The sequence below is a fragment of the Callithrix jacchus genome, chromosome 9 (genome assembly GCF_049354715.1).
Source record: "Callithrix jacchus isolate 240 chromosome 9, calJac240_pri, whole genome shotgun sequence".
NCBI lineage: Eukaryota > Metazoa > Chordata > Mammalia > Primates > Cebidae > Callithrix > Callithrix jacchus.
The window spans coordinates 45,166,582-45,182,999 of record NC_133510.1 but is presented as its reverse complement, the minus strand read 5'-3'; the positions used below and the strand labels follow the sequence as shown (position 1 = coordinate 45,182,999).

At 45.6% G+C, this 16,418-nt stretch overlaps 1 protein-coding gene across 2 annotated transcripts; it reads right to left on the bottom strand.

The window, feature by feature from the left end:
• Nucleotides 1–8,977: 8,977 nt before the first annotated feature.
• On the bottom strand, nt 8,978–13,529 carry BHLHE41 (basic helix-loop-helix family member e41). Of its 2 annotated transcripts, XM_035256025.3 has the most exons (5): nt 13,204–13,529; nt 13,006–13,069; nt 12,564–12,671; nt 12,121–12,232; nt 8,978–11,639 (listed from the first exon to the last, which is right to left on the bottom strand). In XM_035256025.3, exons 1-5 carry the CDS (start codon nt 13,263–13,265, stop codon nt 10,555–10,557), a joined length of 1,431 nt encoding a protein of 476 aa, XP_035111916.1. In that variant the 5' UTR covers nt 13,266–13,529; the 3' UTR covers nt 8,978–10,554. The 2 variants fall into 2 exon arrangements, with proteins under 2 accessions (XP_035111916.1, XP_078195202.1); XM_078339076.1 differs by lacking the exon at nt 12,564–12,671.
• Nucleotides 13,530–16,418: the final 2,889 nt, after the last annotated feature.

The window sequence follows — 16,418 nt, the reverse complement described above, 5'->3', positions numbered from 1 at the left end:
GTGTAGTGGCATGTGCCTGTAATCCCAGCTACTCGGGAGCCTGAGGCAGGAGAATTGCTTGAACCTGGGAGGTGGAGGTTGTGAGATCATGCCATTGCACTTCAGCTCTGGGCGACAGAGCAAGACTCCATCTGGGGGGGTGGGGGAGAAGAAAGTTAATTGTGCTGGCTGTGTGGTCAATGCTTGGGGAAGGGAAGATTGGACAAAGGCCATTAAGTAGGCTCTTGCGACAGTTCAGGTGAGAGCTGATAAGGGTTTGAACTAGAACAGTCACTGTGGGAATGGAAAGGAAGGTTTGAATTTTGATAGTCATTTATTGAGTACTTAGTGTGTGCCATGCATTGTGCTAGGTGCTGAGATTAAGCGAATAAATACTAAGCCTTGAGTTGAAGAAGCTCATTGATTAAGGAACAAAGGTTACCACACCTGGTAGAGCCTAGAGCTGAGGCAGCTGAGACTGGTAACAAAGGTTACCACACCTGCCTAGAGCTGAGGCAGCTGAGACTCAAGCCTTAGTCACATGCGTTGTGCATTCCATTGTGGGTCACAGTCAGAGATTCCGTTTCCACACAGGGGTTGGGGCCATCTGAGAGGTGAGAAACAAGAAATTCACTTTTTCCTCTACAGGGCTATTACAGCTATTCTTGCTGGCTAAAGGGATCAAATGACCAAAATCTTTAATTTTCAATTTGACAGAAGGAACGCCACTAGATGAGCAATTTTTTAGACACAGTAACTTGCAATCATTTGGACTAAGGTGAAATTTAATAACTCTATTGTTAAGGGAATCCATTAATGCTTCATCACTGTTTCCAATAAGCTTCCAAATCAGGCTGAATCTTTTCCCATTTGCAGATATAAGTTGTTCATAGCCTTTGCCTCCTTACCACTTACTGACTTTTCTATGTAGTTTATTCTTTGAATCACACAGTACCTGGAACATAGCAGGTGTTCAGTAAGAGTGGAGGTAATGGATTCATAACACACAACATGATGCTTTGAGAAGCTGTGTGCTGTTACCTTTGGAGGCGATCAAACTGAAGTAGTCGCTAGAAATGTTCATTCATCCAGAAAATATTTGAGAATCAATACATATTTATCTTTTAAGGGCCATATTTATTTACTTATTGCCAGGCACCATTCTTGCATTGCACAAAGCAATGAATAAAACTAAGTCCCTGCTTATCCTACTGAAGTAGACAGGCAATAAACAGATTACATGAGTGTGTATACACACACAGTACATTGTTGTATACATTCTATATCAGAGGTGGTACCTGTTATGAAGAAAAACAAAACAGTAAAAATAATGATGTTGGTGGAGGGGAAATATTCTATATATCGCCTATGGACTGCTCCGGGAAGGCCTTTCTGAAGAATGGTATTTGAAAAGAGATATAAGGTAGGGAGAGGAGGTCATGAAATTGAGTTTCCAGATATCTGGGGACCCAGTGTTGTAGGCAGAAGAAGAAAAAATGCAATATTCTGGTAAAGTATGAACCCTGTCCTGCTGGCAGACCAGCAGGGAAGCTACTATAAAAGGAGTGAGGAAAGGAGAGGAGACGTGAGTAGGAATTGATAGGATTGGAGGTCCAGCCCTTTCACCTAACATTCTTCCTAAGGGTCAATCGAAAAAATTTCGTGCTGAGGGAGAGGATGACTAATTGTCATAAATAATCTTTGTGTTGGCAAATGCCTGGGAAGCTTTGAGACTTTGCTAGGAGTCGTGAACATCATGGGGGGTGATGAACTTGTCTGTATGGAAGCTGCTGTATTTCCAACGCCTGGCACATAGGAGAAGCTCAATATATATTTGAGTGAATGTCTGAAGTTTATCTTCTCTTTTTCAACCTTTCAGAATATTAATAACTAAACTGTCTCGCGCAGTCTAAGTGGTGGAGGGCGGGAAAGACTAACTGCAACTGAAACTCAACCTATAGACACTATGTATACATATCATTAACGGGCAAACAACAAACAAAGGATGCCTTGTGCTTTGTTAATGTCTGTTAGCTTCCAGCATTCTGTCTCCAAGGTGGCACTCACTGTGCTATTTAGACTGGAGAGATTACAGCCATTCTGTGATGTCAGCAAATGGCACCTGACCTGTCCAGATATTACTGGCAACGCCTGAGATCTTTTTCCATCACATGACCAAAGCCCTGTTTGCGGAGGGTAGTGGTACTTCTCTACTTTTGCAACACCCTTGAGTATCTGTTATCTAAAAGGCACTATGAACTCCAAATTCCTCCAAACTAATTATTCATTTCAGATTGTTTATAAGAGTGTTTCAGAAAGTGTTACAAAATCAACGTGGTCGCTTCCAAGAGGGAAAGTGTTAGATGATCATTTTGCCCAAAAGGGGTTTGTAAATAGGTAAATCCATCTCCCGGTCTCTGGTTACATTAGTTTCCTTCACTTTACTGCACCATGCAAAATCCATTAGTGCCATAAAATCACTTCTTTTACTTTACACTTTGAACGGAAAGTCCCAGTGTATTTTATCACAATTAAACAAACTGCCTAGTGCTTAATTAGTGGGAATTCAATTTGCAAAACTCCATGTGAGCCCAATGAAAAGATGCAATGCCTCCGCCAGCCGGTACTGCGACACCTCGTTTGCCCGGAACTGTGCTCTAGCACTTTCTCCCCACCCCCACCCACCGCCCGGGGTTTTCCCCGCCAAGTCCTGGCCCAGGACCTGGACCCGCTGGGGTCCCGCCCGGCCGCGGCCAGTCCTAGACCGGAGTTCCCGCCCCAAGGCCCTCTGAGGCGGCTGTCGACCTTCGCGTAACCCGCGCCAGGAGGGCCGCTCGGAAACTGCTGTGTCAGAATGGTTCGAGGAGTCCTGAGTCAGAGCCAGCTTTAATTCGGGAGAGATGACTACCCAGGGCTGGCCCGCTGAGACGCAGCCGGGAAGGGTGTGGCGCAGCTGTCGGGAGAACGCGCCCGAGCCCGGCCGCCGCCGCTCTGCCCTCAGCCCTAGGGTCCCCGCGGTCCCCCACCCCGGCCCCGCGGCCAGTGGCCGGAGAACTGCGGGTGTGGAGAAGCAGCGCGCACGCGCGGAGGACAGCGAGAAGGCCTCGCCCCCTCTCACGTGCCACTCAGCGTGCGCCCAGACACGTGCACGCGCACGTGACTGCGACGCGTCCGGCTCCGGTTCCCTCACCCCGCGCGGCTGTACTTTGAACCCAGGCGTGGGAGACTGAAGCTGGGAAGGGAGGAAGGAAAACCGGGCGGGGAGGCCGGCCTAGGGGAGAATGATATCATCTGCAGCTTTATCGCTAGGCAACCTAAGAATGCTTCTCTCTCTCCAATCCTAGAGCTCCTTGAAGAGCTCAAGGCTGATGACATGATTTCCCCCTCCTTCCTTCCCCCCCAACCCCCCAAGCAGCGCTTCAACGGTGATTGAAGGAGCAAGGGTTGGTTTACTAGCTTTAAAATGAGGATCTTACAGGCACAGCTTAGAAATCGATCCATTATTGCAGCCACTTGGGTCTACAGAGGCCTTCGGGGTGCCCGCAGTCAGGTGCCTCTCTGGTCATACTCGGTTTACACAACCATGATAAGGCTATGCAGATAGATAAGTCTTGTTCAAGATAATATATATATTTGAAAACTAAGTCCTGCTTAAGGTGCCTTAGAATCCTGTGTCTTTATTATGTCATGTTATGACATTATAAAGTTTTTTTGTTTTTTTTTCTCGTTGCTCTAAGTTACAGGTCGCCAAGAGTTGGGTCCAGACTGCAGTCCCCCTGTTACAGCTACTTTTCGAATCACAGTGAGGAAGCTGCGAGGCCGCATAGGGAAGCAACATGTATTAAACTGTCTGGCAGATACTCAGTATCTCTGTTGTGCAGCACATAATATTCTCTGTGCACACCGATATGGAAAAGGCTCCAAAATTGAAACCTTAGCTAAAGTTCACAGTGCCCTAAAAATACTCTATATAAAAACTGAAGCACACGGCCCTCTCTCCAGCTTGCTGGATTCTGGAGGTTCTCTCTGACCAGATTTATTGGTTATTTTGGTCCTGGATCCCTTCTGTTACAGAGAACCTCTAGAGCGCAACTGGGACCACACAAGTACAGAGGGGCAGACAGCCCACCAGATAATGTGGAGACTTCTAAACTAGGAAAGAAACATTTCTGGATGTCTCCAAAGTGAGTGGACGGTGGAATAGTATGGTTAATTGTAGGAGATTTTGAAAATTATTTCCCTAGACTTTCGTCTCTCAAAATTATTGCATGCTCTATGCCATGATTTAGCAAGGTTATTAGGGTGATCATCTTTTCTCCTCCACCAACAAGTATACTCTGCCTTTTAGGATCAAACACATGGACTAGCTCAACTCATTCCATGAGAAAACCTCAGCCTATCCCTCTCCATTACTAAAACTATGGTATAAAAGTATAAAGATCACTAGACTCAGAACAAAAAGTCCTGGTTCTGTTACTGAGCTTTATGACCTTGGACTAGTTCTTTGCCTCAGCTTCCTCCCAAAGGTTTTTGAAAATCAGGCCTTCGGATGCCATATTTCCCCTCTAGGACTGTTTCTCTCCCCCCTCCCCACCTCACCTTACTCATAGGGAAAGAAGTCACCATTAGTTTCTTTTGGAAGAGGTGAGACACAGAGCTGCTTATGAGGTACTGCTGTCTTGCTGTCTTTTTCCCCTACCACATAAGATATGATCATGCTCTGAATGCTATCATATCTCACTTTGCAGCAGGAAATATCATGACTCCCTTGTTTCAGCCCATGGTTCAGATCCTCAGGAGGCGATGCTGGTGAGAGCCAGCATAGCAGTCAAGTTCTAAAGAGACTGGCAAGTTAGGAAATCTTGCTCAGACCTCAAGTCAAACATAGTCAATTAAACTGTACTGCAGCTTATTGTAAATGGCACTTTTTAAAGTTTAATTTCCAGTTGTTCATTGCTAGTGTATAAAAATACAAAGTATATTTGCTTACTGACGTTTTCTTCTGTGACTTTTCTAAATTCATGTGGTTTTTTTTTTGGTAGATAGATTCCCTGTGATTTACATATCTGATAATTTCATCTCTAAATAGAGTTTTACTATTAAAAACGTAAATAATTAAACTGTAGTGCAGCTTAAATCAGAACCAGGGTCTTCCAGAACCTTCTCTTTGGAGATGGCCTCATGCACTCATTGCGCTGTTCCTTCTGTAAAACCCAGTTACTTCTCACCTAGGTCTCCTCACTTAGATGCAATTAGTAGCTCCCACCCCCACCACAGTATTGTATCCATCCCTGGGTGGCACTTGCTATGTTGCAATGTAATTTATTTTAGTATAGGTCTATCACCCCCACTAGACTGAGATCTTCAGAGGTTAATCTTTGATTCTTTAGCACTTGCCATAGCACTTCACATACAGCGAGCAAAACAAATATCTGAATCATCACACACTTACTGAATCTGTAACTTCAAGATGAAAAGGAATGTGCTGCAATCATTGAGAAGTCTGAAACCCCTTACCATGGGTGTGTTTAAATTCAGAGGCAGCATCCCAGCCTACACAGCCACCCTGCCAGTTTCCCAGAATACTTTTGCATTCTGCCAGCCACCCAAGTGGTCCAAAACCCAGAGGCAGAGGAGGTTACATACAAGAAGCAGGAGCCAGAGTCATCCTTAAATCAAAATGCTGAATCAGTTTCACAAGTGGCCCTCGATCACCGATCACCTGTTCTCAGCAACTGGCGAGAAGTGTTCATCCAATCAATTAACTTATTTCTGACTTGCAAATTTGTTTATTTGGTGGTTAGTTGTGGACTAAAACCATTAGCAAGTTGCTTTTATTTTTATGTAATAAAATGATGGGGAAATATATAAAGTATTTGAAGGCTTTTGCATAAGTAATCTGATGAAGAGCATCGCTGAGAATCTGGAAGTTAAAGGAAACAAAAAAGCTTTGGGAAGAAAAGTTCACAGATTCTACAAATTCACACAACTTATTTGTAGAACAACCCCTCAGGTCTTCTGTTAGTGCCGGTTTACTCTAATTTTAGCACATTTCAAATGGGTGTGGTTGTGTTTAAATGGTTCCCTAGCCCACAGTAAGTCAGAGGTAGCAAATTAGATAAGAATTGGAGGAAGCACTCTGAGGCTTCAAGAAGTGACAGCTGACAGGCTAGCTGTGCGTAAAGAGACTGAAAACCCTATAAAAAGCAGATGGAACTCAAAAAGAATTTGGTGCAGGTGCAATTACTCCCAGATGTCATGCATAGTGGAAAAATGATGTTTACAATGATTGCCCTGAATTATTGAGAAAGGGTTGGTATGTCCAGGGTAAACATCTCTAAGACATTTTAGAGGATATGTGTAATATATTTTAGTATGCTTTCCACTAAAATAAAATTCAAAAAAGAAAAACAGCATTGGCTTTTGAACATAGAATCTTTAGTTTTCTAAACAATTGACCGTTTGTTCCTTGTGTCAAACTAGGCATCACTGAATTTAGAATTTTAAAATACCAACTTTTAAAAAGGTGGTTTTATATTTGCTTGAAGTTTTCAATATGAAATCTCTGAACCACCATAAGAAACCCAATTTTAAGACAAATGTATGACTCCTAGAATAGCATATTTTTAAAGTACATGTTGCACATTTTCCAGTATAAATCCCATCTTAAAGAACATATGTGATAATTTCCCATGTCAATCCCTTAAATTTTTCTATGAGAAACTGAAACTTACATGGGACTTTAGCATGCACTGTAAATCCACCTTGAACTTGTTTAAAATAACAGTGAGAACTGGGTGGTTCTAAATATATTGAGCTGAGGGTCCAGTATGTTAAGAATTTTTGTTTAGTGAAAATATCAGGTTGCTACCTGAAGTAAAATACCGTGATCGCAACAGTACAGCCAGCTTTTGGCAGAATAATAGTCTTAAGTCATTTGTGAGAGCTCTGTTCATTTCTAGCTAATGTAAAAGTCCTTCGTGTATTTGCCCAGCCATGTCTGCCCAGAGGCTCTGCTGGCAGTCACTTTCCATGGAAAGGTTAAGAATTGACCCATGACATAGAAAGGAGCAGGTTGAGCCTCCTTTTACATAACTTTTGAACAAATCTCAGGCGATGGGCAATAACCAAAGTCATGGCCTGGTTGGCCAGAAACAAGGAACTAAATGAAAAATAGTTTCACAATGATAGGAACTAAAACTCCAGTCAAGTTTTACATAGCTATTACAGTGTTGTTTCTAAGTGCCTTGAAAACGTGCTTAAAGTTAGCTCTTCGGGGTGGGAGGAAGGGCCATTTTTTAAATTCAGTATAAAGTTTGCTAAGAAATATGTGTATATAAAATTAATCTTTATGAAGATTATGTAAAATATAGGTATGTAAAATTAAATTTTTATGAGTATAATATTATACTTATAAAAGCATTATTGACTCAAGACTTGTATTTGCCTGAAGTTGGAAAATCATTTTAGCTGAAATTTCACCACTACAAATATAGAAGCCTCCTTAGTGAATTATGACTTCAGCCTTTTAATTCATTAAATCAATGACCAAAATAACATTTTTCAGATTTTCAGATGCAATATAGACAATATTACTTTTGCTTTTCTGTTCTAACTTTATCTTATCATGTTACCATATGGGCACTTGGACTAAACAACTGGCCTATATAATCTGGCTCAATTCTGAAGTTTTTCTATCTCATTATACTAAAATTATACACATGATAAAAACATTGTATTATCCTCTGATTTAGTTTTAATCCTTTTTGGTTATGAAACTAATATTACTGTAGTAGTGGCATTAAAATCTAGCTCAAAATATTTGAAATTTTGTTTTTCCCATTATTCTGATTCAGATAGACTAGTTTGCTAAAGTTCAATAAATTAACAATGCTCAAAAATATTACATAATTTTCTAGTGTTAATTTCAATTTCCTTTTTTCTATGGCTTGTTATGAAGCTTCCTGAAGGCTACTCAATCAAGTTCAGCTTACTAGGTCCAAGATACTGTAATGGGAAGTAGTTCACTGACTGAGGGATACAACAGAGCTGGCTGCTAGTGCTAGTGCTGACTCTAGGTAGCTCTGTGACCTTGGGAAGATATGGCTGGGCTTCCTTTTTTTTTTCCTATCAGGAAATGCAGGGGACTGGATGAGCTGTAGTTCCTTCTGGCTCCACACTGTATGACTGGCAGTTCAGTTGCCATAAAGTCAGCAGAGGGAGCACTTTTTCTACATCTTATACAATCTCTCATTTGAACATTTTTCAAAAATCAAGGGGTTTGTGAAGAACATTCCTGAAACTAAAAGCTGACAGTCCTTCACTCAGTTTGTATCAAATCACAGATCTGAATGGAAATTTGAGAAAAGTCTAGTAATTCGTATCCTGGAATTCCATGATTAAGTCCCATGACAGAATTATTTTATAAAAATTAAGAAGCCGAAATACTCTCAAATTAAGCACCCCTATGTGATCATCTATTTATACAAGACCCAGAGAAAGAGAAACACCTGACCATACAAGAGAGGCTATCTGATGTCATAAATGAAAAGTGAAAAACCTGTCAATCATAAAAACAATAGAAAATTGGGTCTAATATAAACAAACCGCACAAGTTAATTGGTAGGTTTTTCTTTTGCACTTTCCATTAAGATACATTGGGAACAAGCAGGTACAGCCAGAGCCGGGAGGCTTGCAAGAGATTGGAAACGTGTGACATCAAGCCAATGACAAAAAACTGTGTATCTAAGAATCTTAGTGATTTGTATCCCTATAGTCATAGATATCTTAAAACTAATTGAGCAGCCATTATGTCTTTTTTAATTATTAGACAGTATCATGTTGTATATTAAAGTTTTTATTCCTTAGTAAGAATTTTTAAATCACAAAATAGTGTGGCAATATTTAGGTAATAGAACTTATGGAGTGCTGAAAATACTAGAATATAAAGATAATTTCTAGTTTATCTTCACATACTAAACTTTTCTAAATCAGCTGGTTTCTTGCAGACAGTATTTATTTTTTTAAAATAATTTAAGACAGCATAAGCTTGTACCAAGCATAAGCATTGTAACAAAAGTGCAACTTTTCAGCAAATCCTCCCCAAAAGATATTTTAACTCAAAATATCATTAGCACGTATTTTCTCCCTACAAAAATAGCATGTCAGACATCATTAATTGGATGTATTAACAACTATGTACATAAGAGCCACCTTGTAGGCTAAGAGTTTAACGTTGTTTAAACACAGCGTTTGAGGCAAACAGTAGCAACAGCAGCAGCAAATGCACCAAACTGACGAAAAGACCCAGATATTTTCCTCACTCATAGTCAGACTGTTGTGTCTCACCCCTTACATAACATTCAAGTGAGATTTCTCACAGTGCTACCTTGGCAACAAACTAAAAATATCTAGACAAGGTCTTGGTTTAAGCCTTATTAAAAAAGCTTTCTTTGTGATTATCTGGTATCTGGTTTGGTCTCCAGAAAATACATAGACTTGGAGATAGGAAGGCCTCACAGGACTTCATTCCACATCTTTACAGCATCTCCAATCAAAACTGACAAGTTAAATGCTTTCATTCACTTCTGTCATTTAACAGAATATAGGGTATATCAGCTTGGACTTTTTTAAGTTCAGTGCACTTTTTACAGTAAGATTATAAAAATTTAGGAAAATGATTAATGAGAGTGGGAATAGATGCACTTGAGTTACATATGTATAGGTACCTATCTATGGATAGAAATCTGTATAGATAGATATCTATATATGGACTAAGAAGAAATTAAGGTGAGTCCATTGATTCATAGTCAATTTCTCAAAAAAGTGTTAGCAAATGTACTAGGAATGATTTTGGCCTTCCTCATCCATCTCCTTCCCTGACTTAGTTCTGATGACGGCCCAGCTCTGTGTTTCTTTAACAAGTGCAAGTTATTAAGCGATACCATTTAAACCACTTCAGAATAGCTTGCAACGTGAGCAACTGCATCCTCACTTCTTTGAAAATATATGCCTTTCAGAAAGCTGAATATTATAAAATAGTGAAGAGTAAATTTAATTCTAAAAGATCCTCAATCTGTTTGTGGAAAGCCTCCTAAAACAGGCAGGGCAGTTTTGAGAAGTAGCTCTACATAACTACCTGCTGTTCCATGTCAACTGCAGTCAAAGACGTCAACGGTGTTAACATCTTCCCCCTAACCCGGTTCACCTCGCTCACCCACAGAACACTCTTCTTACTCCCTCTCGAATTCGGTTCCAATTTTAAGAGATAATGGAACATGGCCTAAAAGAGGGCAAAACTTATTTGGGGGATTATAAAAAAAAAGAAAAGAAAAGAACCAATGTCTTTCGTAAAGGATCTTTTACAGCTGGTGGGGGGAAGAAAGGGATGTTAGTGTGTGGAGGGTGGGGTGCTGAGGAAGGAGCAAAACAGGAAGGAACTCCAAATGTACACAAAACACCTGTTTTGTTCTTGTTTATGTCTGTCGTGCATCTATTACACTTCCTCCCTTAAAGACGTTAAGGGTGTTTTACTTCTCACTCCGCTTGAACCTCCGTCCTTTGGGACGAAAGGATTCAGGGGGCTTCCTTTCCTGGCTGCGAGGGATCTTCCTGAGCAGAGCTCTCCGGGTTCCCCGGCTCGCGGGGGCCGGCGAAGGGCAGGTGGGTGCGACCGTGCGGGTGCGGTGCCCCAGGGGGCGCCACCTCGTGCGGCAGGAGGGTCGCGACCGCGGCTCCCGCCTTCTCCGGAGGGGGCGACAACACCGAGGACAGGCAGGGGAAGGCGGCGGCGGCGGCGGCAGCAGCGGCGGCGGCGGCGGCCGCGGCCGGGGCGGGGATGCCAGGGTACAGCAGCGGGAACGGGGCGGCGGCCGCCGCCGGGTACAGATACTTCTCCAGGCCGCTCTTGTCCAGGAAGGGCTGCACGTAGGCGGCGGCTGCAGAAGGCGAGAGGAAGTAGAAGGGCAGGCAGAAGGGGGCCGCGGCGGCTGCGGGCTGCGGGAAGGGCGCGCCCCCGCCTCCGCCGAACGCCACCAGCGAGCTGAGCAGGGCGGCGTCGGGTCTCAGCAGCGCGGCAGCGGCGGCAGGGTCGGGCCCCAGGAGCGCGGCTGCTGCCGCCGCCGCGCCGCCCCCCGGGCCGCCGCCGCCGCCACGGGAATCCAGCTTCATCCTCTTGGGCGCCGGCGAGTCCTCCCCGGGAGGCTCCTGCTTGATGGTGACGCGGCTCGCACCCGCGCCTTTGCCCTTCTCGCGGTCCGGCCGGGCCTCAGCTTCGCCGCCGTAGCCGCTGTCGGTGTCCGTGTCGTTCTCGGCGGCGAGCTCGGTGCTAGGCTGAGTCCGCTGGATGACCGGCACGCAATGGGCGAGGGGCTCCAGCTTCTGCCCCGCGCGCTCCAGGCAGGGGGCGGCTGCGGACCCGGCAGCGGAGGGAGCGCCAGTGCCTTTGCTCAGAGGGACCTGTTGCGTCAACAGCTGAGGGGTGGGCAAGAACTGGGTGGCCACGGCGTGCAAGTGGTTGATCAGCTGGACACACCGCGGCTCCCTGGGTGTCCAGCTCTCAAACCGGGAGAGGTATTGCAAGACTTCTTTGGCGCATGTTTGAAATCCCGAGTGGAACGCATCCAAGTCGGACTGAATGGGCGATTTCAGAGATCGCTCCCCTAGGATGAAGATGGGGTGAGGGGTGGGAGTGGGGGACGGAGGAGTGGAGGCAAGAAGAAACATACCCACGTTAAAACATCTGCTTATCACGTGGGCCCTGCATCGACTAAAGTGATCTCGGTTTTTCCCCAGTATTCAAGTGATATAATCCACCGGTTGCCAAGAGAAGGGGAGGGTGGCGGAGGTGCGGAGCGGGGAGGGGGCGCTCTCCTCCCAGCTGAAAACCGAAGTGGAGAGGGTGCAACCGCCACTTTAAATAAAAACCTGATTCCTCCGAGTTCTACTGAAAGCCTTTAGGATGCTTCGGGAAATGGGATCTTTCCAATGAAGGGAAAGTATAAGCAATTTAACAAATGAGAGAGAACCCTTGCGCCCACGGAAGGAGGGTGGGGTACGGGTGAGGGAGTCCTGACACTGCTTCCCTGTAGGCTACCCGGCTTCAGCCTACCCCGGTAGGCTGGCCTCCCTGAACTGACTTACCATTCTGTAAAGCAATTATCTTCTGATGCTGCTGCTCGGTTAAGGCGGTTAAAGCTTTTAAGTGTTTCAAAGTTAATTCCAAGACTACGGCTTTCTCGAGATGCCCCAGAGTCTGCAGTGGTGCAAAAAAGAAAGGGGCATTTGGTTACTTAAAAACACACATTTGTCTTGAATGGTTGTCCATTCAGCACAGCAATTTAAGTAAACTCTTTGCAAGAAGTACTATTCTTATACTTCTTGAGCTTTCCACAAGACAGGTTATAAATGATTTCTTGCCTTCAGCTGGGAGCACCTACTCTGAGTTTGCGGGAAACTCTGTACAGTATAGCACAAGTTGTAAGTTAGGAACTTATATTTACATTTATTCTCATATTTTCTGGGAGTCGCACCAGGCTCCCAGAGAGCCCTTGGAGAGCAGTAAAGGATGAAAATGTGCATCTTACTGTCAATTTCAGATGTTCAGGCAGTAAATCTTTCAGCTGAGCAATGCATTCATTAATTCGGTCTCTTCTTTTCTTTTCTATTAATCTGTGCGGTAATTTGTAGGTATCCTTAATATATGAGAGTCGTGGAAGAGAGAAAACAATAAGCGAAACATTCACTTATTGGATATTACCCTCATCTGACCCCCCCCCCCCAATAAAACATACTGTGTGACAAACTACACCCAAGAAACCTCTTTCCTCTGGACTGTTCTGCAATGCAATTTATATTCAGGTATGATGTTTAATATCCCCCTGAGGGTACCCAGCAAGTCACTTAAAATTCACAGTTGTGGAAGCCCAGGGGCTGAATTATATTTGCGGGCAGAGCTTCACTGTGAAATCAATGGCCCTAATTAACTATCCATGCAGGTTATGAAGAACATCGGGAACTTACACTTACCTTGGTGTCGTCTCGTTTCATGCTCCTTTTGGGTTTACACATATACAAAGAGGAATAGTCCAGTCTGCAAAACAGAAATCAGCATCAGGCACCATTCGGGGAGGGGCTCTGTCCTCGCAAGCTCCATACCACTTTCTGGAGAAGAAAAAAATCAAACCAAAGCCTAGACAGATATTTGCAAGGGTGCGTGCACCTTACCCTATAAAATCTCTGTGTTCCAGTAACTGTCTCTCTTGCAAATGAGGAATTCCTTCGTCCATGTTCAACTGCTGTTCGTTTCCTCTGTTTCGATTTTTAGGGCTCTGTTCAATAATCTGTGGGACGGTAGGCTTGGGAGATCTTGGGGGGATCTTTGCGTCTCCAGTCTCTCTCTCTCGCTCTGCCTCTTCAGTGCAGTGTTGAAAGTGTGAAGCAGTTGGTCCCCCCCCCTCCACCGCGCTCGCACACACACACGCACACACACGCACACTCGCGCCGGCTCCACTGCGCTGGTAGTTTGCTCTCACTCCAGGCAGTGTTTGGCCACAGGGCACGCGCGTCGCCGGCCAGACCAGCACCCAGCTCACGTGCGGAACGTACCATCCGCGGTCCAGCCCGGAGGGGGGCGGGGGAGGAGGGGCCGGGCCGGGAGGGGGCGTCGGGAGAAGGCGGCGAAAGGAGGCGAACGCCAGGAGGGGGCGGGGACACCTGGTTAGGGCCACCGGAAAGGAAAAACAACTTCGGCCAAGCTATTCATCTTTGCAAAGGCGGTGCAGTCAGCAGGGGGTGGGGGGAGTTGGGGTGCAGGGGTGAGGGGCAGCCTGAGCTTCCTTGGCTCGGAAATGCGACTCCCTGGGTTCGTCCGTTATTACGGTGCAGGCATGTGAACGTGGCTTTTTGCTTTTCCACCGATTGTGCTGTTGGTTTGGACCACAGAAAGGAAAGAGAAAGAGAATTCGCGGTGGGTAAACTTCAGTTCCAACGGAAATCTTGGAGACTTGTTTGTTCACTGATCAGTGGCCTGGGGGGACTCCTGGGCGCTGGGTGCAGGTTGCCCCTGAGAAGGAGCAACTTGCAATCCGCTCCTTGAAGGATTTAAGATACATGAAAACGTTGTCACTGGGTCAGAATGTCGCACTCCAAGTGTCTTTCGGTGACACGGCGTCCCTGGGCCACCTAAACTTCCCCGCAGCAGCCGGAATTGCGGTGCCACTAATCACAGTAGCAGATGACGACGTTTGGGGCCGCGTGTGCTCCTGGAGGAAAGCGGCGGCAGGGAGCTAGCCGAGGTTGAGTGGGGGCTGGGGAGGGAGAATGAGGGTGGCACGAGAGGGTCTACCGCAGAAAAGCAATGCAGCATTTATCACCCACCCGCTCAACTCCGCGGCTTTCCAAGCCTCCGGTGACGCTACGTGCTTTTCCCATCCTCCTGCCCCCTGCGCGATAAGAGACGCCCGGAGTGTGCAGAGCCCACGTTTACTACCGCTGGCACCTCCAAAGCCTCCCTCCTTAATCCTGTCTCAAACGGGTACCAGCACAGGGCCAGCAACGTGATCCGACCTGCCGCTGCTGCCACATCACTGCTCGGGGAACCCGTGCGCGCGCGCGCTCGCCCGGCAGCCGCTGCGCTCGGCGCGGGGAAGCACAGGCCAGCAAGAGCCGGGTTACCTTTCCCCAGAGCCACCCCGGGAGCATGACTCACTGCTAGTGAGAGTTATCCGGAGGTGCCCGGGGATGCGCACTGCCCACGCCGCCCGGCCAGCCCAGGAGAAAGCATGTCTGTCCTGAGGGACTCCCAGGGGTGGGATGGAAGGGATATCTATTTCTCTGGATATACATAAATGCATAGAGATGAAACCAAGGTTTTTTGTTTTTTTTTTTTTGCACCGTGAGGGATATTTACATTCTCCTGGGGGTGATCTCCGAAACATTAATTATCGCCAATGATAAGCGAACCAAGTGGAGAAGAACGCCGAAGGTACACGCACCGGGGCGCAGCAGGGACTGAGGCGCCCGCTACGTGTCCCCCGGCCCGCCCCGCCGGGCACGGGTTCCGGGGACGGATCTGGGTCGCGGGAAGCTGCGGCTGGGAGGAGGTCACGTGTCTGCAGGAGTCGCGTCTCCGCCCAGACTCCAAGAGCAGCCCGGGCCGCGGCGGCCGCTCGCGCTGCTGCAGTCTCGGGAGTCCTGGGCGGAGACGCGCACTGCGTCTGGCTTCGTGACTCTGGCGGCGGCGGCGGCCACGGCCCAGGATCACCCCGGCGTGAGGAGACGCTCGCGGTCCGTTCAGTTCATCTGTTAAGAGGGTCTTTTAAGGTCTCTCTACTTCCTCAAATAGGGGGATGTATTTTAATCACGATGCAATTTAATCACGATGATTCTTAATTTAAAAAGTATTTTTTAAATGCTGACTTTATTTTAAACCTCGGTGCAACCTCTCTCCTATTTCCAAAAGGTTAGGCAATTAAGTCCCTTTAATAGGGAGGGTACGTTGGAGTCCGAAAATCGACCTATTCCTGTCGTATTGTATCGTTTTTTATCTCTTCTTAATTGTCCAAAAATGGGAATGCCGTTAGATGAATAATTTAAAAAATAAAATACTAGTTTCCCCTTCTAGATTTCTGAATGTTTGGAGTAGAAAGGGGATGTAAATATTTGCTCCAGAGCTAAATTTCACTTGAAAATGATGACTGATTAGGGAAAATGAAATAAAGACTGCATCACTGCATTTTGGCCTTGTCGGGCCAAAAGCACAAGGCAGACATCTGACCAGAGCAAACCTTATGGGCTAAGTCTGGGGTAGAGATTAAAAGCAAGTTGGAATAGGAGGAACAGGGTCAGGAGCCTTGAGGTTAAGTGAGCTTGCAGAGTCCTATAATTTAAAGAGACAAAAAGCTGCAAATAACAAATGCAGCCTAGTCTCCTACCACTTCGAGCCTCCTCTCTCCCCCATCCCTTCTGCCCCAAGCTTCCCTGCTTCCACAGCCAATAGTTTTGTTTTCTCTTCCACTCCCCTTTTCCTGTGATACCTACTCAAACTGCAAATGGGGTCTCTTCCAGTTTTTGATCTCCTTTGTTGTTCTTGGTCCTGTTTTTCTCTTGTCTTTCCTTTACATACTCACCTTTTTACTCATGTTTCTCTTTTCCATTTCTTCTTTATCTTCCTTTCCCTTATGTTCTCCTCTACCTTTTCCCTGTTAAATACCTGCTTTTGTCCTTTCTCTGTCGTTTTGTCAATCTCCTGTTTGCTTTTTGCCCTTTTTTTTTCTTTTATCTTTCACTCTGGTTACCCAATTCCCTTAAACTTGAATCTCACTCCTGTTCTTTTTCAAACTCTTGGCATCTGGAATACTGGACATAGTTTGATGCCTCTGAATATCTCTTTGCTGCAAGAAGGTTATAACAATAGCTAACAACTCTATAAAATTTAGGAT

Excerpts from the sequence above, each read along its gene's own strand:
- BHLHE41 (XM_035256025.3), bottom strand. The coding sequence starts at position 13,265 with ATGGACGAAGGAATTCCTCATTTGCAAGAGAGACAGTTACTGGAACAC. Across the intron at positions 12,672-13,005 it reads TGAAACGAGACGACACCAAG|GATACCTACAAATTACCGCA; the intron begins GTAAGTGTAAGT and ends TCATATATTAAG. Across the intron at positions 11,640-12,120 it reads GATAATTGCTTTACAGAATG|GGGAGCGATCTCTGAAATCG; the intron begins GTAAGTCAGTTC and ends TCTTCATCCTAG.